This window comes from Electrona antarctica (genome assembly GCF_951216825.1).
Source record: "Electrona antarctica genome assembly, contig: scaffold_200, whole genome shotgun sequence".
Taxonomy (NCBI): Eukaryota; Metazoa; Chordata; class Actinopteri; order Myctophiformes; family Myctophidae; genus Electrona; species Electrona antarctica.
The window spans coordinates 193,715-221,541 of NW_027637729.1; the positions used below are offsets into that span (position 1 = coordinate 193,715).

At 48.6% G+C, this 27,827-nt stretch overlaps 1 protein-coding gene across 1 annotated transcript; it reads right to left on the minus strand.

Moving 5' to 3' along the window:
• Nucleotides 1-839: 839 nt before the first annotated feature.
• Nucleotides 840-26,233, minus strand: LOC306918712 (uncharacterized protein; the record flags this gene model as incomplete). Its single annotated transcript, XM_079531584.1, has 9 exons — nt 26,121-26,233; nt 25,522-25,596; nt 16,923-17,074; nt 14,302-14,436; nt 8,716-8,773; nt 4,727-4,783; nt 2,345-2,605; nt 1,544-1,597; nt 840-1,270 (listed from the first exon to the last, which is right to left on the minus strand). The coding sequence occupies exons 3-9, from the start codon at nt 17,004-17,006 to the stop codon at nt 840-842; spliced, it is 1,080 nt and encodes a 359-aa protein (XP_079387710.1). The 5' UTR covers nt 17,007-17,074; nt 25,522-25,596; nt 26,121-26,233.
• Nucleotides 26,234-27,827: the final 1,594 nt, after the last annotated feature.

Below are 27,827 nucleotides of genomic sequence, written 5' to 3' on the forward strand. Positions count from 1 at the left end.
TGCCCCATCAAACTTTCAGATGATGTTTTATCCCAGTGTGGAGGAAGAATGATTAGGGTTTTTATTGTGATCTCTCGCCCTTCAAATATATAATCCATTGGTTTCTGTTGTGTTTGAACAATAATAGCAATTCAAATCAGTTGTCCTCAAAACCACACCTCCAGTCGCTGTCATAAGAACAGGAGGTGCGCTCATGATCACGGCAGCAGCCTGGTTGTCCATGGCTGCACGCGCACCTGCAGCCCATCAAGTATAACCTATGCATCGTCCCGCGATGGTGTCGCGCACGCATACCTCTACACTCAACAACAGTCGCTTGCCTTGTATATCAGCTGTTCTCTGTGCGCAATACTGTTGCGCTTTGAAGTATAAATGTCTCCTAGGGTGCATCTCACTAGCCAACACACAAGAGAGATTGAATGGACTGAAACCAGCGCTCCCCAAAACAACAGGTTTGGAGATCTGTTGGGAATTGATTACATGAAACAGTCACCCGTGCGCCCAGTCCCAATGTTTGTAAACAAATAATTGGTCTATTAACTTTATATTTAGGGTTTCTTCCTGGAGGCTGAACCTTTGACAGTCAAACGGGCCAATGAAATAAACAGTAATATAGTGACACCACACTATCAGCCTAACCCCTCCCCCTTTATCATACAACTACAGCTGTGGGTGCGGCAAAATTAAGAAAAGAAAATGCCGCTTATGAACTAACGGTTAATCGATAATTCCCATCCCTAATATCAAGGTCACAATAATCTGACGTTACTAACCGTAACCGCACGTGGAAGCGGGTGAGTCTTAACCGGCCACGTTATGTCTGGAGCCACGGGTCAGTCTTAACCAGACACGTATGTCTGGAGCCACAGGTGAGTCTTAACCAGCCACGTATGTCTGGATTCCACAGACCCAGCAGGGGCCGTGCTGTGTCCCCTGGTCCAGGGCTCCACAGACCCAGCAGGGGCCGTGCTGTGTCCCCTGGTCCAGGGCTCCACAGACCCAGCAGGGACCGTGTTGTGTCCCCTGGACCAGGGCTCCACAGACCCAGCAGGGGCCGTGCTGTGTCCCCTGGTCCAGGGAGCAGAGTCTGGACTCGGTGGTGGAGACTCCAGGTTGAAGTTGAAGGAAGCGAGTATTTTGAGCGAGTTCAGGACCAGCTCTAGCTTGCGTCCGTCGGGACACGGTGAAAGTCTCCTCCGTTTCCCCGTGGTCTCTGCGTCTTCGTTTGAGGACAGGTGATCCAAGACACGTTTCTCTGATGTCCTCATTTCTGGGGAGGGGAGGTGGAGAGGGGAGGTGGGGAGGGGAGGTGGGGAGGTGTGGAAAGAAAAAACCAGACCAGATTCAATACACATGCAAGCATGTCACAACATGACTTCCATACAGATATACGACTGCACAGGACATTTAAATGACAGTGTAATTAACACATTTAAATTGTTAATAGTGAGATTGTTTCCTCTGCACTTTACGATAGTAAAGAGTAAAATACATCAGCATTTACCAGGAGGTCCAGAGAAATACTATTATTATAATTATTTACCAGAGAAACAGCGGTGGGTGTGGTCTTGCTGTTTCACTTCCTGTTTAATGGTGACTGGAAACAGCAGAGAGACAATTAGACCAATGAGACTTGAAATAATCTGAGGCACTTTGTACACGCGAACGCACACACGCGCACACCACACACACGGAGGAAGGAAGGAAACCATGCAAGGCACCAACCTGCACATCGGGAGCAATCAGGGGTTCAGAGTCTTGCTCAAGGACACTTGGACTTGGGGGAGCCCACAGGGATCGAACCGGGAACCTCACGGTTGCCAAGCGGCCTGCTCTACCTCCTGTGTCAAGGACATGGTTTGATAGTCGATATTGTGTGTGTGTTGGTGGGAGAGTAGTGTTGACCTCGGCGGTGGTTCAGCGGTAGAGTGGCCGGATGGTAACCGCAAGGTTGCCAGTTCGAACTCGGGCTCCCCCAGGGTTAGTGTTGATGTGTCCTTGAGCAAGCTACTCTGAACCCCTAATTGCTGTGCAGGTTGGTGCCTTGCATGGTTTCCTCCGCCATCGGTGTGTGTGTGTGTGTGTGTGTGTGTGTGTGTGTGTGTGTGTGTGTGTGTGTGTGTGTGTGTGTGTGTGTGTGTGTGTGTGTGTGTGAATGGGTGAATGTAATGCACAATCTATGTAAAGGTGTGTGAATGTGTGTGTGAATGGGTGAATGTAATGCACAATCTATGTAAAGGTGTGTGGATGTGTGTGAATGGGTGAATGTGATGCACACTATGTAAAGCACCTTGGATAAAGGCGCTATATAAATGCACCAATTACCATTTTTTACCTCACACACCTGTTATGGTGGAGTTGTAAGTGTTCATGGTAGCAACTCGCACCGGCTGTGGCCTGTCGGAGATCTGCTCTGCGATTGGCTCGGTCTTCACCCCTGGGTGTGGCCTGCCTGTCATCTGCTCTGGGATTGGCACAGTCTTCACCCCTGGGTGTGGCCTGCCTGTCGTCTGCTCTGCGATTGGCTCGGTCTTCACCTCTGGGTGTGGCCTGCCTGTCATCTGCTCTGCGATTGGCTCGGTCTTCATGGCGTTCTCCGTCTCTTCTGAACGGGGAACGAGGATGATGAAAGATGATGAAGACGAACACTCGTCGGGAGCTTTACAACGATACAGCGTGCAGACAGACAGCTTTACAACGATACAGCATGCAGACAGACAGCTTTACAACGATACAGCGTGCAGACAGACAGCTTTACAACGATACAGCGTGCAGACAGACAGCTTTACAACGATACAGCGTGCAGACAGACAGCTTTACAACGATACAGTGTGCAGACAGACAGCTTTACAACGATACAGCGTGCAGACAGACAGCTTTACAACGATACAGCGTGCAGACAGACAGCTTTACAACGATACAGCGTGCAGACAGACAGCTTTACAACGATACAGCGTGCAGACAGACAGCTTTACAACGATACAGCGTGCAGACAGACAGCTTTACAACGATACAGTGTGTATACAGACTAGACCAGCTTTACAACGATACAGCGTGCAGACAGACAGCTTTACAACGATACAGCGTGCAGACAGACAGCTTTACAACGATACAGCGTGCAGACAGACAGCTTTACAACGATACAGTGTGCAGACAGACAGCTTTACAACGTTACAGCGTGCAGACAGACAGCTTTACAACGATACAGCGTGCAGACAGACATCTTTACAACGATACAGCGTGCAGACAGACATCTTTACAACGATACAGCGTGCAGACAGACAGCTTTACAACGATACAGCGTGCAGACAGACAGCTTTACAACGATACAGCGTGCAGACAGACAGCTTTACAACGATACAGCGTGCAGACACAGCTTTATAACGATACAGCGTGCAGACAGACAGCTTTACAACGATACAGCGTGCAGGCAGACAGCTTTACAACGATACAGCGTGCAGACAGACAGCTTTACAACGATACAGCGTGCAGACAGACAGCTTTACAACGATACAGCGTGCAGACAGACAGCTTTACAACGATACAGCGTGCAGACAGACAGCTTTACAACTATACAGCGTGCAGACAGACAGCTTTACAATGATACAGCGTGCAGACAGACAGCTTTACAACGATACAGCGTGCAGACAGACAGCTTTACAACGATACAGCCTGTAGACAGACAGCTTTACAACTATACAGCGTGCAGACAGACAGCTTTACAACGATACAGCGTGCAGACAGACAGCTTTACAACGATACAGCGTGCAGACAGACAGCTTTACAACTATACAGCGTGCAGACAGACAGCTTTACAACGATACAGCGTGCAGACAGACAGCTTTACAACTATACAGCGTGCAGACAGACAGCTTTACAATGATACAGCGTGCAGACAGACAGCTTTACAACGATACAGCGTGCAGACAGACAGCTTTACAACGATACAGCCTGTAGACAGACAGCTTTACAACGATACAGAATAGTTTTCAACCCTTTTCACTTCAAGGCCCATTATTTATTTATTCTGCATTTGAGCCACGGAACCACCATGTGATGACATTTAGCCTCTCAGACCCATCTGAGCCACGGACCACCATGTGATGACATTTAGCCTGTCAGACCCATTTGAGCCACGGACCACCATGTGATGACATTTAGCCTCTCAGACCCATTTGAGCCACGGAACCACCATGTGATGACATTTAAGCCTCTCAGACCCATTTGAGCCACGGAACCACCATGTGATGACATTTAGCCTCTCAGACCCCAAAACGAAAGAATATTTTGTTATCGCTGTTGGATAACATTTTGTCTACAATGTCATGCTGTGTGTGTGTCTGTTGATGTTGGTACCATTTAGGAGAGATAACAGGCAAACATTGGTCGAAATAACAATTATTTTAGATTCTCTAATTTTGTGTAGACTTCTTTTAAATTAATTAAGTAATGCAGATGTTTAACAATATTTTAAGAGAGTAAAATTAAACCAATGGGACCCGTACGGGTCCATTTGGTTTCATTTTACACTCTCAAGAGTTAAAGATCCATTTGGTTACCAACTCTCTATCATATAGCTGGAACCCCTTAAAAGGACCACTGGTTGAAAACCACTGTTTAATTTATATTGACAAAGATGAGGAACATCAACAGCGCCCTCTAGCTGGGACGCATCTGTATTCTGCATTGTGTGTGATTGTTGGCGCTGTTAAGTCAGTATATATACCGTTATCTGTGCTCTGGTCTGCCTCCGGTGGCCTGGATGACTCCAGTATGTGGATGCCTACAGACAGACAGACAGACAGACAGACAGACAGACAGACAGACGTTGATATCTGTTGGTGTTGTGACTTTAGATATAGAGAGTATGCACAGGCATGATTTTCCCATCAGGACACGCGCCCCCCTCATCTAGACTGAGTGGCAAAACATTGAGCAGCATGGAGTGTTGGAGTTTGGAAGCGCTCGTTGGAAATCACTCAACCGTCCTGCGTACCACCTGTTTCTAAATGTCACATAATGCAGGAGGCAGCAAAATGTTGTGTTATTGAAAACAAGCACTTCCAAACTCTGACACAAATAATCAAATGCAGGGAATTACTTGACAGAAAGTAGCTCATAACGTTTCTATGGTGGATTTTCATGAAACAAAAACTTTGCAGATAGAAAGAGGATAATTCAAGCTTTTCTATAATTCAAGCTTTTCGTTCAGCTGCAATGTTGGTGAGTTTAACATTGTTTAATGCAATTTTCTGCATTGTTTAATGCAATTTTCTGTTTGGATGAATGGGCTGTTGAGGAATATTAGCAGTGGCGGTCCGTGCCGAAATGAACTAGGCCTTCAACCCCCCCCCCCCCCCCCACCCCCCCGAAACTAGCCGATCTACAAGCTCACGACGCGCTGTGGGCTTGTAGATCGGCTATTCCCCCCCCCCCCCCCCCCCCTGTCATATGTTCTTATACAACATTAAACCACGCAAAAATTGGTGGAACTGAACCACACTCATATCAGGCTCTGTAATATCCCAGCTATGCTGCACCGGCGGGGACTAAACACACGCAGCGCAGCGCAGCGCGCGCGCGCGTGCACACACACACACACACACACACACACAAGTGGCTCCGCAGCGCACAGCCTAAGTGAGCCTGGGACCGAGGCTACGCACAGCCACATAAGACTCGGCCACACACACTGTCAGCACGGACAACCACACGTCCTGAAGTCCATCGCGATCGCATGTATATAAATATTATATAAAGATCCTTACCATGGCTGCCTGCATCATACCAATGGTCTACCCTGCAAGCTTTTCTTGAAGTCCTTCCTTCTCGAAAAATGCTTTGACTGTAAATCCACCACTAAATCTGTTTCTTCTCCTCCTTCAGCCGTTTTCCGCGTTTGTTTGTGAGTTAAATCTATTTAGCTCCTCAATCAACCCACACATGGGAACTCGCGCAGAAAGTTTGAAACACCCAGTTCTCTTTTCTCATTTGACAATATTTCCCCCCAATGATGGGATCCAAGCAAGACGTTAACGTCACCAAAGGCCAGCTAGCTGGCGCTGGTACATGAAAGAAAACGCCCAGCAGGGCAAACTCGAAATCTGATTGGCTAAGGAACCTGTCAATCTCTATATTGATCCCATTCATTTCAACAGCAAGGGGATTCACTGGAGTTTCTGCAGGCCTCCCGGTAGAGAATTTTACCCGGAGACAACACAAGGAAATAATCTCATTGGTTAAAAAAAACCCAAGGGCTGTTGTACCTGCACAGAATGGAAGCAGAGCATCCAGCCTGTCTGAGTGAAAAACAGTGCAGTGGCAGCGAAATAAATATAATATTATATATAATATTATAGATATAATATTTGTTAAAAAGAAAAACTTATTATAAAATATAAATTTCTGCATCAGGCAAGTGGGCCAGCAGAGAAGGCCTTGCTGGCCCTGACGGCCCACCACTGAATATTAGGAACTCATAACTCTACAATAATGTGTACGTGTATTTACATTCAGTAGACCTGAGTGACTTTCAGCTGTTATCATCCTGTTTTCATCTGGAGGTGTCGATCTGAGAGCTTGTTTTCACTTCAAGCACTTGGCCCGGGACCCCTGGGGTGTCATTTGGGTGAGTTCCTGGGTGACACACCCAAAGGACAATTACATGCTAAACAGTGGTTCAAAGTGGCCACTGTTGGAGCAGACTGGTTGATCAAAGGACTTGTCTCTAAAGTGTATTCATCTTTCTGTCGCCACCCTACACCCATGTAAAATGCTTAAAAGGTTAACCAGAATGTGAACGGTCAGTCAGTCGGGCGTAAGCCCTGTGTGGAGACGTCAGGCCATTCTGGCTGGCGTGAGCTTATGCTGTATGCTGTGTGCTGTGCTTCGCTGAAATAAACCAACAACATCTCTGATCTGCTGTCTTCCATCTCACAATTCTCTCCTGCTCTCCAGTTCTTGGTTAAGTCTGTACAGTGATGGTATAGTTCATATACCACACTGTCAAGGCCAGAAAGTACTTTTTTTACACTCAGTGGGCGTTCCCGCATAACTTCCAGGTACGATGATGTCACGCGCATACCCTCTATAATCAATTGCTTGCATGAGAGGCGGAGAGAGGTGGTGGAGTTAGCTGCTTTATTTCGCAGACAGTTTGAGGGTCCAATGGAGTTAAGAGGTTTTGTCCGAAAGGGCTTTTCATCGATTCCAAATTGTTACATAACCAACACACAGATTAATAACCCATTTTGGACGGGAACCCCTTTTGGTGTTTTAACTAAGCATTGTGTTATACTTTAGCTATTGAAAAATAGCAGATCTACAAGCTCATAGCGTGCCACCGAGTGGCGCGCTAAATCGTAAAAATGCGGCACAAATCTTTGAATATATTCTTTCAGAGCGAACGTTTTTTTTATTTCGACGTCAGGCCTAAATGGTATAACTAACTAACGTTGCTACTACAGGGAAAACATCCTCATGTACGTATTTGTAATGTGTCTTTTTTGTGTTTACCTCATGTTTCCTAGTAAAAAAAAACAGAGGCTGGTTATGTCTCAGCCAATCACAGTCGTCCCATCCACCTTCGGGCTATGGGATCTTTCTTTTTACTCGGTTACTCACCAGTGTTGTTTTTGGCAGCAAATTTTGATTTTAGTTTTAGTCATAGTCTTAGTCTGGTAGGAAGGGGTCAATTATAGTACCCGAAAGATATATATTTTCTAACCTACCTTTTTATAATCCTTAGCCTAAGGTGTCTAGTGAATGAATTTTGATGTTCCCCGAGCTAATTATTGTCCCACATATGTTTTTTTTAACATATGTGTTCGTCCTGGATTTTTTGCTGTGAAAAATAAAACCAACATAGCTCCTGAACTATACATCCGACAGGAACCATTCACCCCATGTTATGTTTGTCTTTGCATGATGAATTGATCGATATGAAGACCATGGTTCCATCATGTGAAGTGCATAAAAACACAAATAAACACAAATGGTTTTTTTTATTTGCCTAACCTGCATCACAACAACTCCTCCCCCATGCACCCTATTGATGTGATTTTTCTAACATTTGCATTTTTACAATCTTCAAGATGTATAGTAAACACATTTAACTCATTAAACTCATTAAAATGTAATTACAATTAATTCACTAGACACCTTAAGGATTTTAAAAATCTAGGTTAGACTATCTCTTCAATAGTTTTAATTTAGTTTCAGTCACATTTTAGTCACCTGGTCGTCTAGTTTTAGTCGACTAAATATCATAAGATTTTAGTCGACTATACAGTTGATTTGGTCGACTAAAATGTATTTTGGCGGGCCTTGATGCCGTCGTAATGACTGTTTTTTTCACTTGCTGAAAATAGCCGATCTACAAGCTCACAACGTGTAGATCGGCTATTTTCAGCATGCAACCAAGTGTAAAATGACATATACTGGATCTCTGGTCCACTAGTCCCTTCCTAACATTTTAGTCAAGTTTTTATTTGTTGACAGTATATTTAGTCATAGTTTTAGTCATCATGGCTTAGTTTTCATTTAGTTTTTATGTAGTTTTCGTCAGCGAAAAAGGGGTAGTCGACGAACATTTTTTGTCTTAGTATTAGTCGACGAAAACAACACTGTTACTCACGCCATGTTGGCGAGACGTGAATTCATGGATAAAAGCTGAAAAACGTGAATGAAACGATTTTGAAAAGAAAGAAACTGTACCTTCACTGAATGAAGAAACTCGAACTCCATGATACGACTTCTTGTCAAGCAGTATGACCTGGTGGAGAGACAACGTTACAGCTATTATTAACCCATTTAGACCTGAGGACGATTCTACAAAATGTCTTCTAAATCTTGACAGTTTTCTGAAAAACCTCATGTTTCTATGTCAGTCGTTATGTCAACTATTTAATGTCAAGGACCCCCAAATATATATGTATTTGGCCGCTGAGCCCCATCTGAAAATATGTTGTTCCAGGGACCCCCCAGAAGCAAAGATTTGAGTTAAAAACGTTCGCTCTGAAATAATATATATTCAAAGGTTTGAGCCACATTTTCACGATTAAAAAGAAATTAGCAGATCTACAAGCTCGTAGCGTGGCATCTAAGAGCTTAGAGCTAAAGTATAACATAATGCTTAAAACACCAAAAGGGGTTCTTAAATAACATTACACATGACATTCCACTGTTACGTTCTTAGCTTAGCCTACGCATGTTTCATGATAACTACTTTTTATCTTGTGATGTATCGCCATGCTTTTGAGTGGCCGGATGGTAAGCACAAGGTCGTCAGTTCAAACCCGGGCTCCCCCAGAGTTAGTGTCGAAGTGTCCTTGAGCAAGACTCTGAACCCCTGATTGCTCCTGATGTGCTGGTTGGTGCCTTGCATGGTTTCCTCCGCCATCAGTGTGTGAATGGGTGAATATAATGCACAATCTATGTAAAGCGCCTTGGATAAAGGCGCTATATAAATGCACCATTTACCATTTACCAATGTAAATCGCTCTGGATTAAGAGTGTCTGCTAAATGCCTAAATTGTAAATTTAATCAGTCTGTCAACTCAGCTCTGCTCACATTATGGGTAACTCATTCAAGTGGTAAATTAAATGTGAAACAAGTCATCTATTGAGAAAACAAAAACATATGTTGACAAAGACACTTCATACATTTGGAAACATATTTTTATTCAAATCAATATAGTCTTCAGTTCATTTTGTATTATTTTAAAAGTAGGCTAACTACAGTGGAATTTCAATTGACTTCTATGGGCTGGCATGCAGTACACTGGTCTAACGGACCTGAAGTGGGGACGCTGTCTCATTTGGGGGCGTGAAATTTGTAGTCCCCGTGTGTCTCTATAGTCAATTGCTTGCATGAGAGGCGGAGAGAGGTGGTGGAGTTAGCTGCTTTAATTCGCAGACAGTTTGAGGGTCCAATGGAGTTAAGAGGTTTTGTCCGAAAGGGCTTTTCATCGGTTCCAAATTGTTACATAACCAACACACAGATTAATAACCCATTCTGGACGGGAACCCCTTTTGGTGTTTGAACTAAGCATTGTGTTATACTTCAGCTATTGAAAAATAGCAGATCTACAAGCTCATAGCGTTAGTGTCGAAGTGTCCTTGAGCAAGACTCTGAACCCCTGATTGCTCCTGATGTGCTGGTTGGTGCCTTGCATGGTTTCCTCCGCCATCAGTGTGTGAATATAATGCACTATGTAAAGCGCCTTGGATAAAGGCGCTATATAAATGCACCATTTACCATTTACCAATGTAAATCGCTCTGGATTAAGAGTGTCTGCTAAATGGCTAAATTGTAAATTGTACAGTTGACGTCACACTCAGGTTCTATTTCGTCCCTGCTGACCGCCAGAGGCGGTGCTTTAAGCACTGAATACATCCCTTCGCGCAGTCGAGTATTTTATACCAACAATGTCAATTTTGACCCTGTGATGACCCGGAGTCGTCTATATCTTCCGGTGGTCACCAGGGGCTCAGTTCTACAAGTTCTACAGCAGAATTGAATTGCATTATTACAGAACTATTTCTACCCAAATAAGTCGCTGGTAGTCCCGTGACCATATATTGGTTGGAGTAGCGTGCGTTCGCCCTCCAGGAACTGCGACTTAAATACTACCGTTTTCGAGTGGAGCTTGACTTCACGTTTCTTCTTTTCTCCGTGGGAACTGGGAACGAAGGTAAGCTGATAAACAACCTCTGTTAGCATAGGCTGCGTGCGCGCCGCTTCCCTGCCATACACAAAGTTGAACGGATAGTTCGCTCCTCTTTGCTTAGCTTACGCTGTTCTGATTCCCATTAATGCTACACTGCAGTGCTAGTGACGGCAAGCGTTAGCGCTGCCCGCTCCCAGCACGAGTGACACACTCGTCAGTCGACGCTATTGTTTACTTTTCTGTTTATTAGCACGTGTCTGCAACGCGGCACGCCCCAGCACGGTGCAACTCAGTTGACACTCATTTCGTGTAGTGTACTTCTTTACTTTCTATATTATTAAGCCTCTGCTACTGCGAGGTATACATAGGGCAGCTTTTTCCTCTCTAATGAGTCTATGCCCGGCTATATAGCAGCGCCGACTAGTATCGTCGGACTATAGCCGTTACTTCAGTAACCAAGGTCATTTAACTTGACTGATTTAGTCGGCACTTGTTTTCCAATAGTGGACTTTAATTTCGGCTTAGACCAGAGTCGTTGCCTCTTTATAGGTTATTGTTGTTTTTTCCTATATACAACCTTCTAGCAACGGTTTTGTATAGTGCATTTACAGAGTACTAGTCTCTGTTAGAGCACCCTTTAGCTGGCACAGGCAGCGTCCGCGCTCCCTCCCTCCAGCATACGGCTCCACCCCTAGCGACCAGTAGCGTCCACGCTCTGGGCTACATACGACTGGTGCGGGTTACCAATGGATGAATCCCACCCACCAGCTTTGCACCTCCTGCCAGGCTCCTCTGCGGCCAGAGGATGGGCATGACCTCTGCCCTGGGTGCCTTGGCCCCCAACATCTGAGGGAGGCACTCGGTGAGAACCTGTGCATGAACTGCACCATCATGCCCCGGGAGGTGAGGGCAGCCAGGTTGGCACAGGTGGAAAAGGTCGAAGGTGAGCTCCCCCCATCGGGCCGGCTGTCTCAACGCCAGACCAGGGCTACCAAGCGTCGGTCCACCACACCTGCTACCTAAGAGAAGGGCGGGGCCCGACCATATGTTATCATCTAAGGTCGACCAGCTGTCTGCCGACCTGGCCCGAATGAGGGCCATACTCATGGCCCGTCAGCCCGAGATTCCTCCGGAGGACGCAGAAGCACCTATCTCCTCCGATGCCACACCTGATCCCTGAGGATCAGGACCATGACACACTGTCCCTGGCGGCTTCAGCCACCCACTTCCACGACGATGAGGAAGGTGAGGCAGATGGGGCAGAGGGGGCTTCCGAGGCCTCGGAGCCGGGCTCATACTCGTCAGCCCAGACCTGTCTGACTGAGACGGGGGACAGCTACATGAGAGCCGTCCTATACATGGCTCTTGATCGTCAGCCCCGTCAAGCCGCTTCTTTAAGCACAAGCCAGCCCCCACTAACTTCGCCGTTCCTCACTCAGAGGACTTTCTGAAGGAGCTACATACCTGCTGGAGAGACTCAAAGGCTTGCTCTCGTCTCTCTGCCGATGGGCGTACTCTCGCGGCCATGGACGACGCGGAAGGAGTCGGCCTGCATCACATGCCGGCTGTGGAGCCCTGCATTGCATCCCTAGTCGTCGACCCCGACGAGGCGCTACGGCAGGATACCAGGTGCCCCCGACCCCAGTGCAGGACCACCGACGACCTCCTCATAAGGGCTTATGACGCAGGAGCCCGTGCCGGGAGGATCTCTAACTCCCTGTCACACCTCATGCTTGCCCTCTCGGCGTCTCTGCAGGCGGACAACGCGAGTGCAGAGCCCGCAGACTCCAACACCCTCTGTGACGCATCACTGGAGGCATTCGGCCTCATGTCACGAGAGCTTGGACGGATGATGTCCACTCTGGTTCAGTCTGGCTCTCGCAGGGCAACCAGGGAGGACAAGGAGCAGCTGTCAAGCCTGCGGCGACAGCGCATGCCTCCCCCAGATGGGCCTCCTAACAGGAGCAGCCACCCGAGCTCGCCTGCCACAGGCCCCCACTTGGGGCCAGCGCACTGCTCAGCGTACCGAACAGAGGCAAGGCCATAACCCTGGCCGGTCCTCTGCTAGGCAGTTTCGAGCCCAGGGCCCTGGCGGACACCCCCCCAGGGCCCCTAGGGGCCGGGGGGAGTGTTGCTGGCGGTGTTGCAGTTCCTGCGGTTTGCCTATTGAGGCCGCCACTGGCAGTTCAGAATTCTGTATTCACAAGGTGTGTGGCAGCGCCTCTCCAGTCGCAGGGCGTCAAGATCCTCCCATATCTCGATGACTGGCTGAATTGCGCGCCATCCCAGGCGCAGGTAGCCGAGGACACAGCACGTCTCCTGTCCCATGCAGCCCGGCTGAGGTTCAAGGTAAATGTGGAAAAGAGTTGCCTGATCCCATCCCGAACCACAACGTTTATTGGTCTGGCTTTACACACCATAACGATGAAAGCCTGTCCGTCCTCCCGCCGGGTGGACGACATTATAAAGTTTCTTCCCATGTTTCGGAGAGGCAGTCGGCTGTCGTTTATCACATTCCTCCGCCTCTTGGGCAAACTGACGTCCGTGCCGGCCGTTGTCCCCCTGGGTTTGGGGTATAATTGGCACACAGCGCAGCAGCGGCACGAGAACACAATACAAAATATAACATTAACACTAGTGGCAGTACAGCAGCCCGACCTTCAGAACACAATATAGAAGACATAGGTCTATATTAATATTACAGCAGCCAGCAGCAGTTTGGCACATCATCAGATCAGAATACAATGTGCATTACCTTCCACGTTCACGACGTGAACCTTCTCCTCCTCCTCCAACAACTCGATAACGTTCTCATGTTAGTTTGTTACTCATTTTTTGAGCCATGCAAATAAACAACAACCCGCACTGACCGGAGAGATTAATGTGTCCCGCCGCTCCCGCGCGTAAAGCTAAACCAGAAACAGGACAGTCATTGCGTCAGCACGGATGTAGCCTCGGAAACCCAGACGTTTTATTTCCAGCACGGAGGTGGGGGGGATATCGTTTGGGGATAAAGTTTGCATGCTTCTACCTGTTACTTCTCTGACACGCAGTTCAAATTCAGCCAGTCAATAGTGGGACACCGCTGAGAGCCACATACACAGCTGCAGTTAGGTTCTTAATTAAGGGCACGTTCTGAATGAAATGCAAACTAATAGGCGAGTGTGCTCCGGTGCGTTATGCAAAGGGAAAGAATGACTTCTGTCCGTGACAATAATCAATGCTACAGTTTGAAATCTGTACACACGCACACATAGAGCAAAAAATATGATATGGGGAAAACAATTGATTATTTTTAATATTCTTTTTTTTTCGACTTCTCCTAATCTGAATCGACTTCAAGTGTTAATGACATTGATGCATCAATGCATCATTTTTTTAGTGAATGCCCTACTTGCCCCTACTTCACACGTCCAAGACTCTTCTCCCTTCCCTAAAACACGCTGGACAACGCTCCACACGTCCCAGACTCTTCTCCCTTCTCTAAAACACGCTGGACAACGCTCCACACGTCCCAGACTCTTCTCCCTTCTCCAAAACACCCTGGACAACGCTCCACACGTCCCAGACTCTTCTCCCTTCTCTAAAACACCCTGGACAACCCTGGACAAAAGATAAATTGTAAATTTACCTCAGCATCCATTTTGTAAAGATGTTCGTGCTCTGCGATCCTGTTGATGGTAAACTCAAAGTCCTCCATCTTCTCCTTCTCACTCGAGTCCTCCAGGTTCCAGATCCCGCCCATAATTTTGGGGTACCTCTCCCACTAAAACACACACACACACACACACACACACACACACACACACACACACACACACACACACACACACACACACACACACACACACACACACACACACACACACACACACTTTTAGTTCTTTTTTTTTAATTATTGCCACATCCCATAGCCATAGAACTGCAGACTTTATTCCTATTGGGAATGCAGTCCAAAAATAACTTTGGGATTAATAAAGTGACAACTTTTACAATATCTCCATTACCACAGAATTCTTAATCCTTTTCCTTGTCTTAATTATGGGCCAACTTGTGAAAGCTGCACGCTTTTATTGTGAAGGCTCTCAGTTCAGTTCTCACAGCCTGCATATCTCCGCGTGCTGAAAATAGCTGATCTACAAGCTCACAACGTGTTATGGACGCAACATGTTGTGAGCTTGTAGATCTGCTAATTTCAGCATGGAACACGTTGTACGACGAAGAATAAATCAGGCATCACTGTGCTTCTGTGGAGGGAGATGTCTTTTGTTGGCCGACCGAGGCGATAATGTATGGACTGGACAAATACCTCCTCGACAAGCTATTGGAAGCTATTTTTCGTAGCACATTATGTTTAATCAAACAACAACAAGTTTCCTCAGTGTTTGGGTCGAGGGTTCTGTGTCTGCTGTCTGCGTGCATGACAGAATCATCATGCAGTTATAGATTATAACTAGATGCGAGCTGCGCGCTCCAGTGAAATTGTACGGCTGAGAAAGATTCGTTATTTTGTGTCGGATAATAAGGGCTTATTATACTCCAAATATGAACACGTTTGTGAACGATCGTTCAGGGACAACACTCGATGTACTGACCATGTATCTGAGCTGGTGCTGGAGGCTGGTGATGTACTGATGTACTGTCGTGTACTGTAGTGTACTGTGAGGTACTGTGAGGTACTGTCGTGTACTTTGAGGTACTGTGAGGTACCGTGATGTACTGTGAGGTACTGTGGTGTACTGTGAGGTACTGTGAGGTACTGTCGTGTACTTTGAGGTACTGTGGTGTACTGTGGTGTACTGTGAGGTACTGTGGTGTACTGTGAGGTACTGTGAGGTACTGTGGTGTACTGTGGTGTACTGTGGTGTACTGTGAGGTACTGTGGTGTACTATGAGGTACTGTGGTGTACTGTGAGGTACTGTGGTGTACTATGAGGTACTGTGGTGTACTGTGAGGTACTGTGGTGTACTATGAGGTACTGTGGTGTACTGTGAGGTACCGTGAGGTACTGTGGTGTACTATGAGGTACTGTGAGGTACTGTGAGGTACTGTGGTGTACTATGAGGTACTGTGGTGTACTATGAGGTACTGTGGTGTACTATGAGGTACTGTGGTGTACTATGAGGTACTGTGGTGTACTGTGAGGTACTGTGAGGTACTGTGGTGTACTATGAGGTACTGTGGTGTACTATGAGGTACCGTGAGGTACTGTGGTGTACTATGAGGTACTGTGGTGTACTGTGAGGTACCGTGAGGTACTGTGGTGTACTGTGGTGTACTATGAGGTACTGTGGTGTACTATGAGGTACTGTGGTGTACTATGAGGTACTGTGGTGTACTGTGAGGTACCGTGAGGTACTGTGGTGTACTATGAGGTACTGTGGTGTACTATGAGGTACTGTGGTGTACTATGAGGTACTGTGGTGTACTGTGGTGTACTGTGAGGTACTGTGAGGTACTGTGAGGTACTGTGAGGTACTGTGGTGTACTGTGGTGTACTGTGAGGTACTGTGAGGTACTGTGGTGTACTGTGGTGTACTGTGAGGTACTGTGAGGTACTGTGAGGTACTGTGGTGTACTGTGGTGTACTGTGAGGTACTGTGAGGTACTGTGAGGTACTGTGAGGTACTGTGGTGTACTGTGAGGTACTGTGAGGTACTGTGAGGTACTGTGAGGTACTGTGGTGTACTGTGGTGTACTGTGAGGTACTGTGAGGTACTGTGAGGTACTGTGAGGTACTGTGGTGTACTGTGAGGTACTGTGAGGTACTGTGGTGTACTGTGAGGTACTGTGAGGTACTGTGAGGTACTGTGAGGTACTGTGAGGTACTGTGGTGTACTGTGAGGTACTGTGAGGTACTGTGAGGTACTGTGGTGTACTGTGGTGTACTGTGGTGTACTGTGAGGTACTGTGAGGTACTGTGAGGTACTGTGAGGTACTGTGAGGTACTGTGGTGTACTGTGAGGTACTGTGAGGTACTGTGGTGTACTGTGAGGTACTGTGGTGTACTGTGAGGTACTGTGAGGTACTGTGGTGTACTGTGAGGTACCGTGGTGTACTGTGAGGTACTGTGAGGTACTGTGGTGTACTGTGGTGTACTGTGAGGTACTGTGGTGTACTGTGAGGTACTGTGGTGTACTGTGAGGTACTGTGAGGTACTGTGGTGTACTGTGAGGTACTGTGGTGTACTGTGAGGTACTGTGAGGTACTGTGGTGTACCGTGAGGTACTGTGAGGTACTGTGATACTGACCATGTATCTGAGCTGGTGCGGGAGGCTGGTGACGTGTCCACAGATGTGTTTGAGTTGGATCGTCTCCCGGCAGCTACGACACATGTAGAACGGAACCAGCCTCTCACTCTTAGAGATGTCCCCACACTGGACCTCCAGCACCGAGCGCAGACCTGCACACACACACACACACACACACACACACACACACACACACACACACACACACACACACACACACACACACACACACACACACACACACTAGGGTATTCACTAAAAGATCGATGCATCGATGTCATTAACACAAGTCGATTCAGAACGCGCCCTTAATTAAGAACTTAACTCCAGCTGTGTATGTGGCTCTCAGCGGTGTCCCACTATTGACTGGCTGAATTTGAACTGCGCGGTGTCAGAGAAGTAACAGGTAGAAGCATGCAAACTTTATCCCCAAACGATATCCCCCCCCCACCTCCGTGCTGGAAATAAAACGTCTGGGTTTCCGAGGCTACATCCGTGCTGACGCAATGACTGTCCTGTTTCTGGTTTAGCTTTACGCGCGGGAGCGGCGGGACGCATTAATCTCTCCGTCTCCGGTCAGTGCGGGTTGTTGTTTATTTGCATGGCTCAAAAAATGAGTAACAAACTAACATGAGAACGTTATCGAGTTGTTGGAGGAGAAGGTTCACGTCGTGAACGTGGAAGGTAATGCAGATTGTATTCTGATCTGATGATGTGCCAAACTGCTGCTGGCTGCTGTAATGTTAATATATAGACCTATGTCTTCTATATTGTGTTCTGAAGGTCGGGCTGCTGTACTGCCACTAGTGTTAATGTTATATTTTGTATTGTGTTCTCAGGCCGCTGCTGCTGCGCTGCTGCTGTGCTGTGTGCCAATTATGCCCCCTCTCCTGTTGTGTTCTCTTTTCTGGTCTCTGTACAAGTGTGCCCGCACTGTTTAGTTACTATTACAGTTTTAGGGAAGTTGTATTTATACAACGCAGTTTCGGGAGAAGAGGCCTCCTTCCACTCGACCTTAACCAGTCCCCCCTCCTTATCAATCACTCCTCCTGCCTTCCATTATCTCCTGGCCAATCCTGCCACAATCACCAAAGTATAAATACACCTGGGCGCCGTCAACTACCTGTTCTCACTGCCTACGTGGTCGAGAACAAACACAGTTTTCGTCAAACAGTTTTCGTCTACCGATTACCGATACCGAAGTCCTCAGCCATCCTCGCCGTGAGCGATCAAGCACGTAAGCGTCACTCTTGACAGCCCGTCACTCAGACTCACTCTCAGCTCAATGCGTGCTTTGATAAAGCTCCTCAGTCACTTGTTTGTTTGTAAACAAACATACTATATTGTTTGTGTTCCCCCGAACACCCGAAGCGCTGCTTAACAGTGGCGCGCATTGTGTCCTGTTTTCCATCTCTCTCGTTCCGTCCTATATACAAAAAATTAAAAAAAAGAGAGAGGGAGGGAGAAAGGAAACCACCGCGCCGCGGCTATTTCTACATACTATATACTTAGATATTTCTACATACTATATACTTATATATAGATATTTCTATTCACGCCACCAGCTGGAGCTCCACGCTTCCGACAGCGAGGAGCTCTTCTCCACAGAAAGCTCTGCAACGCGTCCCGCCCACTTCCAACGTCCCCCCCTGTTCAGCACGCCACCATGCTCAGTAGTCTAGTGGGAGCAGGGGGGTAACATGCACCCCCCCCCCCCCCCCCCCCCCCCGGAAATATACTTCTAAACAGTGTTTTCTTATTGGAAAAAATGTGCTGAAAATGATGAGCTATGATAAAAAGTTGTCAAAATGTCCCACCTACCTCAAAACCCCCTTTTTGGTATAGGTCTCTGGCGAAATTGTGTAAAGGCACATATTAATTCACTAAAATTACATAAATAGACATGGCAGTCTGAAATTTCTCATGGAGTATCCTGAAACGTAGGGGTAAGTAGCAGAATAGGATTTTGAGGCTTGCTACCATTGCATTTTAAAATATGACCTACATCATCCACAAAAACACAATCAAATATACTGTCCACTTGACAAATAACAACAAAACTGGTTATTTTACAGCAATTTATAGTGAATATCACTGCCCCAGTTGTATATAGAAAATATCTTGAAAATTACTCTTTCTGTAGCCAAAAGTCTCCACTATACCTCAAATCGGAGAAAATAGTATATTCAGTCAGTAGTTTTCCAGAAGCCTAGAATTTAACAATAGGTTCATTATGTACTGCTAATGCTGTTATCTTAAAAGTGAATTCTACTGCACGAAAACAAATGCTTTTAAATGGTGTTTTTCTTTTCTTTTTCTTTCATATTGGATTTGAAAACATCCAACATGATTTGGATATACGATATGACTTGAAAATATCACACCAGATTTGCATCTGGTGTGCAAGTCATTACCACCATAACAAAATAAATTTACTTTAACATATTTATTATTAATTTGACTCAGGCCAGGTGTGACTCTTTAAATTAGCCTTGACAAACTTATTGGCCACAGAGCTAACTGTGACTGCAAGGCTGTTGCGCATTGAGCTAATCAATGCGTACACTATAAAGCTGCCTTCACTACACACACCTTCAACATTATCCTCCAAACAACCAAGGTAAGAAGCAAACGCAGCTCTACATTTGGAATAAATTAATGAATGAATCGTTGTATTTGAACTGACTCCACATTATGGAATGTTTCTTACTTGAACATAAGTCTTTTTCACAGACTATATATTTTTAGTATAAGTCTGTTAAAACAAAACAAATGACTTTCAAACATGACCGTAACATATGATTGCACTCGGAACATTGATCAGCTATTTAATAATATTAATAGGTTTTGTCATTCAATTCTCCAACAGAGATACACATTAAGCAAACATGCACAAAAGAAAATGTGCACCCGCAGCACCTCCGGTTATATGCCTCCTTCATGTGCCATCCTTGTCAGATCATGGTAATTTTACACCCCTCACAAAAATCAAAGGAACTGCTGAAGAAAAACTACAGCGACTTCATACGATCCGGGACCAACGTCTCCAACAATCACATGAGTCTCCATATCGGATGCAGTCAGTCTGTGACCAGATCCCTTCAACTCTACCTGATGACCTGGAATGTGTTGGATATCACCGCAACTGTTATCTGCGCTTTACCGCCAACCTTCATCTCCTAGGAGATGCCGATGATACAGAACCATAACCATCAACCTCAGAGAGGTATCGATCGCCTCGTCGATCGTCGTCTGGTCTCATCTTCCCACCAGAATGCATTTTTTGTAACAAAGTTGCGATCAAAGTCAGTTATCATCTTATAGGAACAAAACAAATGCACAGGTGAAAGGCAAAGATCTCTTTGCTTGTGAGGCCAAACATCACCCTTCATGCTTTAAATCTTTCCACACAGCATTCGCAAACTATGAACGCGGGATTCAAAGAGTCAAAGGAGCCAAGGATACCGAACAGGATTGTATGTCAGCTGCCCATGAAAATGCACTCATTTCGGTATTGGAACACATTCAAACTCATATCATCCAGCAAAATGAGGTCCTACAGCTATGTTCCTTACGCTTGGTCTATGTCGAACAATTGAAACGGAATGGGCACGAGAACTCAAATTATCTCTCTGAAAAGCTAATGAAACGCCTACAGAAAGACCCCATCAATGAGCATATCAACTTCACGAAGGTACAACATCAAAAAGCCATTTCATTCTGGCTTGTGTACAGCTCACACATCACAGTTTATAGTGCTCTTGCACAAGCTTACACTCTAGGAAGCACAGACGAGCACCAAAATGTTGCTCTCCAACTTCGCCAGAGTATTCTACAGGCTTTCAGCGAGTCCAAAGACCTACCGTGGCCACTAACAGCCGATGACATGGAGCTTACATAGGAACAAGGCCTGGGGGCAAGAGATTGTCATATTATGACAATCTCTTGCCCCCAGGCCTTGTTCGGTTCCTTAGCATGGTTATGACTGGCAAGGAAAACATTGAGAATAATGAAAAGCTGAATCGTCTGGTATATTCCATTGGGCAAGACTTGTGCCGTGTAGTGTCGGAGGGAAAATGGAAGTTACCAAAACACATTCTACTCTGTGAGACTGTCAGGCACTTGTTCCGAAGCAAGAAACTCACCCAGATATTACACAGACTTGGGCATTCTGAGAGCTACGATTTTGGCTTAGAGTTGGAAACTGCCCTGGCCAAGGCCCTGGATACTGTCTCAACATATCGGACACACCAAATTGTGATCAGTGATTGACATCTGCATGCAGGATGCTGCATGCCTGCTCATTTTGCGGAGGAGCGCATGGCCGCACCACCTGCCTACACAACCCCACAACCCTCTCCCACGCCCTACGCAATCACCCTGACCGCCAGTTCGTCCACTTCCTCATCAACGGCTTCACCAACGGATTTCACCCCGGCTTGCTAGCCATCCCCACCACTTCCCACAACCTCCTGTCAGCCACCCAAGACCCAGCAACGGTCGACACTCTCCTCGCCAAGGAAGTCAAGGAGGGGTTCATGATGGGGCCCTTCCCAGAGCCTCCCTTCCCGGTGTACCGCATCAGCCCGATCGGCATCGCCACCCGGAAATATTCAGGGAAGAAGCGCCTCGTCGTAGACCTCTCCTCCCCCCCACAACTCACACATCCCCAGCATCAACAGCCTCATCCCCAGTCATGACTTCTCCATGCAATACCACACCGTCAACAACGCCATCAACCTCATCCATCTCACAGGCCGCTGATCCCTCCTTTCCAAGGCCGACATCACCAACGCATTCAAAGTCCTCCCCATCCACCCCGACTACTGGCACCTCTTCGGAGTCCAATGGAAGGACTCCTTCTATTTTGCCATCCGCCTCACATTTGGATGCAAGAGCAGCCCAAACATTTTCAACTCCCTTTCCGACTCCCTATGCTGGATCCTCATCAATAACCACCCCATAGCCCACCTCGTGCACCTCCTGGACGACTTCCTCATAGTGGAGCCCCCTCCCCCCTCACCCACCCAGGCTCGCCGCCGCCCGCCACCTTCCCACCCGGAGCCCACCCAGCGCCAGACCCGCCGCCAGGCTCACCGCCGCTCGCAACTTTCCCACCCGGAACCCACCCAGCGCCAGACTCGCCGCCAGGCTCACCGCCACTCACCACCCCCTCCCCCCCCCCCCCTCACCGATCCGGAGCCCTCCCGGCGCCAGGCTCGCCGCCGCTCACCACCCCCTCATCCCCCCGCCGATCCGGAGCCCACCCAGCGCCAGGCTCGGCGCCAGGCTCGGCGCCGCTCGCCCTCCTCCCCCCTCCTGCCCACCTGGAGCCCCCACAGCGCCAGGCTCGCTACCGCTCGCCCCTCCACGAGCGCACCCAGCGCCAGAGGGCTCGTGACGACTTCTTCTCCCACTCCACTCGCCTTTGCGTTCTCCCTCTACAGGGACGTGGTCTGCTCTTCGTACCCTAGCCGCCGAGCCGAACTGGACCAGTACCTCAACCTGGTCCTCGAGTTGGCAATTCGGTTCGGCGGCACGGGGTACTATACTTACCAAGTCCTCTTCGCCACCCAGGCAGACGCTTGCATACAGCAGCTCAACCAAGCCTCATACTGGGGGGTCCTGGACCACGAGCTCTACTGCAGGGTCTTCGCGTCCAGGGCCTCTCTGTCCTGCGAGGTCTGTGGAGCCCCCTCCCACCCTGCCTCCGCATGCACCACGGCCGTCCAGAAGCCCCGCTCCAAACCTGCCCCCGCCTCTGCATTCGCCTCTGCCACCCGCCCTCCAGCCCAACCCCCCCGCTCCTGCTCCGCAGAACCCCCTCCCCCCATAGTCCCCAAACAAGCCCCGGACAGCCTCATCTCTCCCTCCAGCGCCACAGACAAACAGGGCAGACCAATCTTTTATCAGTCCGGCCGCATGATATGCAATAATGTCAACCACCTCGGCTGCTCCCAGTCTGCATGCAGGATGCTGCATGCCTGCTCATTTTGCGGAGGAGCGCACGGCCGCACCACCTGCTTACACAACCCCACATCCTGACTGGCCCGCCGCCACTTCAACACCCCCGTCAAAGTCCCAGCCCTCTCCCACGCCCTACGCAATCACCCTGACCGCCAGTTCGTCCACTTCCTCCTCAACGGCTTCACCAACGGATTTCACCCCGGCTTGCTAGCCATCCCCACCACTTCCCACAACCTCCTGTCAGCCACCCAAGACGCAGCAACGGTCGACACTCTCCTCGCCAAGGAAGTCAAGGAGGGGTTCATGATGGGGCCCTTCACAGAGCCTCCCTTCCCGGTGTACCGCATCAGCCCGATCGGCATCGCCACCCGGAAATATTCAGGGAAGAAGCGCCTCGTCGTAGACCTCTCCTCCCCCCACAACTCACACATCCCCAGCAACTCCCACCTTCGCACCTCCACCATGCAAGTCTACCTGAGTGGCCTCAACTTCTTCTTTAAACTCCTCCACGGGTCCCCAAGCCCGTCCGTCTCTCACCCCCACATCATCCTGTTACTCCGAGGCCTTCGCCGTGCCGAAGCCCCGGCCCCCGCTGGCCGCCAGCCTCTCACCTCCGACTCACTCCTCAAGTGCCTGGCCACACTCCGCACTGGGTACCTGTCCCCCCTGGTCGACCTAACCCTAGAAAGCATGTTTCTCCTCGCTTTCTTCGGGTTCCTGCGCTGCGCAGAGTTCACATCTTCCTCCGCCCGTTACGACCCTTCCCGTCATTCTAGCCTCTCTGACGTCGCCTTCCACTCCTCCAACTCCCTCACTTTCACCCTCAAACACAGCAAGACAGACCAGCTCGGACGTTCCTCAGCGATCCACCTCTTCCGAACTGATCCTCCTCTCAGCCCCTACGAACCCATTCTCCGCTACGTCTCCACGAGACGCTCCCTCAACGCCTCACCACATGACCCACTGTTCATCAGAGACGGGTTCCATCGCCACCCGCTCCTGGTTCCACAAACACCTCCGCCAAATCCTCACGCTGTCCGGCCTCCCCTCCCAGCTCTACTCCGGCCACTCGTTTCGCATCGGCGCAGCCACCACCGCGTCTAGGCGAGGCCTCTCGGACCAGCTCATCCGAATCCTCGGCCGCTGGTCCTCCCGAGCCTACCAGTCCTACATCAGGACCAACATCACGGACGTCCAAAACGCCCACCTCCACCTAGGCCGCCTGTAAACCCTCTACCCGTTCTCAAGGATCGTCTCTGATCCGGAGCAGAGACGTCCGCTCTCCGAGCACGCATACACGGCGTCCTCTCCAGAGACTACTCCCCCACCCTGAGTCTCACCCATCCCGGGTTCCCCTCCTCCCCCCATTTATCATTCAATAACCACTCCCCCCTCCTTATCAATCACTCCTCCTTCCTTATCAAACCCACCTGCCTTCCATTATCTCCTGGCCAATCCTGCCACAATCACCACAGTATAAATACACCTGTGCGCCGTCAACTACCTGTTCTCACTGCCTACGTGGTCGAGAACAATCCCTCCATCCACCCCTTCCTCCTCCATCTCCAATTCTCCATAATCACACTTCTCTACTTCTCTTTCAGGAACCCGGGCAATACCGGAGCAGAGACGTCCGCTCTCCGAGCGTGCATACACGGCGTCCTCTCCAGAGACTACTCCCCCACCCTGAGTCTCACCCATCCCGGGTTCCCCTCCTCCCCCCATTTATCATTCAATAAACTGTTAAACTTGAGCGAAGGTGTGGTCTCTTACTAAGTGAATGTTTTGATAATCAGCGCTTTGCCATATAGATGATACATACACTGTGCCATATTGGAGAGGACACTGTGTGCGCAGTGCTTTGTTTGACATGCTCCGTATTTGAGCGTGCGCACCTCCACCCGCCCCTGTTAAAGTGCCCCCCCGTCATAAAACGATGCATCGACTCAACTTCGACTTTACTGTCCGACAAGTCGACTTTGAAAAATGTCATTAGCGATTCCTCACTGCAACCAAATCTGGACACCGCAGAGCATTCTTCATTGTGCATGAAGGACAGACACTCACCTACGAAATGAAGAACACAAACTCACCTACGACATGAAGAACACACACTCACCTACTACATGAAGGACAGACACTCATGACATGAAGAACAAACACTCACCTACGACATGAAGGACAAACACTCACCTACGACATGAAGGACAGACACTCACCTACGACATGAAGGACAAACACTCACCTACGACATGAAGGACACACACTCACCTACGACATGAAGGACACACACTCACCTACGACATGAAGGACACACACTCACCTACGACATGAAGGACAGACACTCACCTACGACATGAAGGACAAACACTCACCTACGACATGAAGGACACACACTCACCTACGACATGAAGGACAGACACTCACCTACGACATGAAGGACACACACTCACCTACGACATGAAGGACACCCACTCACCTACGACATGAAGGACACACACTCACCTACGACATGGACAGACATTCACCTACGACATGAAGGACAGACACTCACCTACGACATGAAGGACAGACACTCACCTACGACATGAAGGACAGACACTCACCTACGACATGAAGGACAGACACTCACCTACGACCAGCTTCGTCTCGGCTTCTGACAGCTTCACTTTGAGGAAGAAAGACACACGGCTGGCCCTCGTTTCCCCTGCGTGTGTGTGTGTGTGTGTGTGTGTGTGTGTGTGTGTGTGTGTGTGTGTGTGTGTGTGTGTGTGTGTGTGTGTGTGTGTGTGTGTGTGTGCGTGACAGACAGACAGACAGACAGACAGACAGACAGACAGAAGTCAACCAATCAGTGTTAAGCAAACAGCAAAAGATCAACAAAACGTATGTATAAATGTATTTTGACTCCGCCTTGACGGCGTCGTAATGTCTGAATTTACACTTGGTCACATGGTCAAAACAGCCAAACTACAAGCTCACAGTTCAGCGACTATTTTCAGAGCACAATCGAACATAGAATGACTTTTAGCTCTTCTGGATCTCTTCTCCACTAGTCTGTCCCTAACATTTGTTATGTTGACAAAGTATATTATATCGCAGTCTATGTCACCATAGCTTAGTTTTTATTTAGTTGTCATTTAGTTTTCGTCAGTGAAAAAAAGTAGTCGACCTTAGTTATCACACGAATACATGAACACACGATTCAACACCCACACACGTACACAGTACCTGTTGAGCTGCTTTGACACACCGCTGGCTCTGGGTCCAAGAGTGCCTGTCTGCGTGGCTCTGGGTCCACGAGCGCCTGTCTGCGTGGCTCTGGGTCCACGAGCGCCTGTCTGCATGGCTCTGGGTTCACTAGCGCCTGTCTGCGTGGCTCTGGGTCCACGAGCGCCTGTCTGCGTGGCTCTGGGTCCACGAGCGCCTGTCTGCGTGGCTCTGGGTTCACTAGCGCCTGTCTGCGTGGCTCTGGGTCCACGAGCGCCTGTCTGCGTGGATCTGGGTCCACGAGTGCCTGTCTACGTGGCTCTGGGTCCACGAGCGCCTGTCTGCGTGGCTCTGGGTCCACGAGCGCCTGTCTGCGTGGCTCTGGGTCCACGAGCGTCTGTCTGCATGGCTCTGGGTCCACGAGCGCCTGTCTGCGTGGCTCTGGGTCCACAAGCGCCTGTCTGTGTGGCTCTGGGTCCACGAGCGCCTGTCTGCGTGGCTCTGGGTCCAAGAGCGCCTGTCTGCGTGGCTCTGGGTCCACGAGTGCCTGTCTGCGTGGCTCTGGGTCCACGGGCGCCTGTCTGCGTGGCTCTGGGTCCACAAGCGCCTGTCTGCGTGGCTCTGGGTCCACGAGCGCCTGTCTGCGTGGCTCTGGGTCCACGGGCGCCTGTCTGCGTGGTGGACACACCACTGGCATCTGTGTTCCCTCTGCTTTGATGCTTCTCTGGACCCTGGGTTCTTCTGGGGTCTGGCTCCTGTGCCTGGGTTCTCCTGGCTCCTGGGTCCTGTGCCTGGGTTCTCCTGGCTCATGGGGTCTGTGCCTGGGTTCTCCTGGCTCCTGGGGTCTGTGCCTGGGTTCTCCTGGCTCCTGGGGTCCACCACAGGGCTCTAGAGATGCTGCCTGGTACCAGGATGGTGCTGAGGAGAGCTGAGGAGCCAGCTGCCATGTACGTAAGGCTAAGAGTAATCGTATCGCAGAGATGTTAATTTATCGTGACATTGTCCTCAGTCAGACATTAGGAATTATGTACTAGCTTTAGTTGAGCTGCTAATTCAGTACCGCTTAAACCCATTTTGACCCGGGAACGATTCTACAAATGTCTTCTAAATCCTGACAGTTTTCTGAAGTGGTTCTCAAACATTTTCATGTCAAGGACCCCCAAGATTATATGTAATTGGCTGCCGACCACCATCTGAAAATATGTTGTTCCAGGGACCCCAGGGACCCCCCCCCCCCCCCCCCCAGAAGCAAATATTTGAGTTAAAAATGTTCACTGTGAAAGAATAAATATTCAAAGATTTGCGCCACATTTTCAGGATTTTTCAAAAATAGCAGACCTACAAGCTTGTAGCGCGGCACTCGGTGCCGTGTTACGAGCTTGTAGATCTGCTATTTTTCAATAGCTAAAGTATAACATAATGCTTAAAACACCAAAAGGGGTTCCCCCCCAAAATGGGTTAACCCCCTCAGTACTTGATAAAACAGACGTGTATAAAGAGTGCATTTGGTACCGCTCTTATTTCACTCGATTCGCTCGAAAATAGCAGATTTACAAGCTGACAACGCGCTGTGTTGCAATGCGTTGTGAGCTTGTAGATCGGCTATTTCTTTGCAGAACGTTGCCCCAATATCGTTAACCACAATTGTTTTTGCCACAATAATCGTGACATGTCACTTTCATATGTTCCCTCTTGCATCGCTACATGAAGGTGACGATTAATTGGACA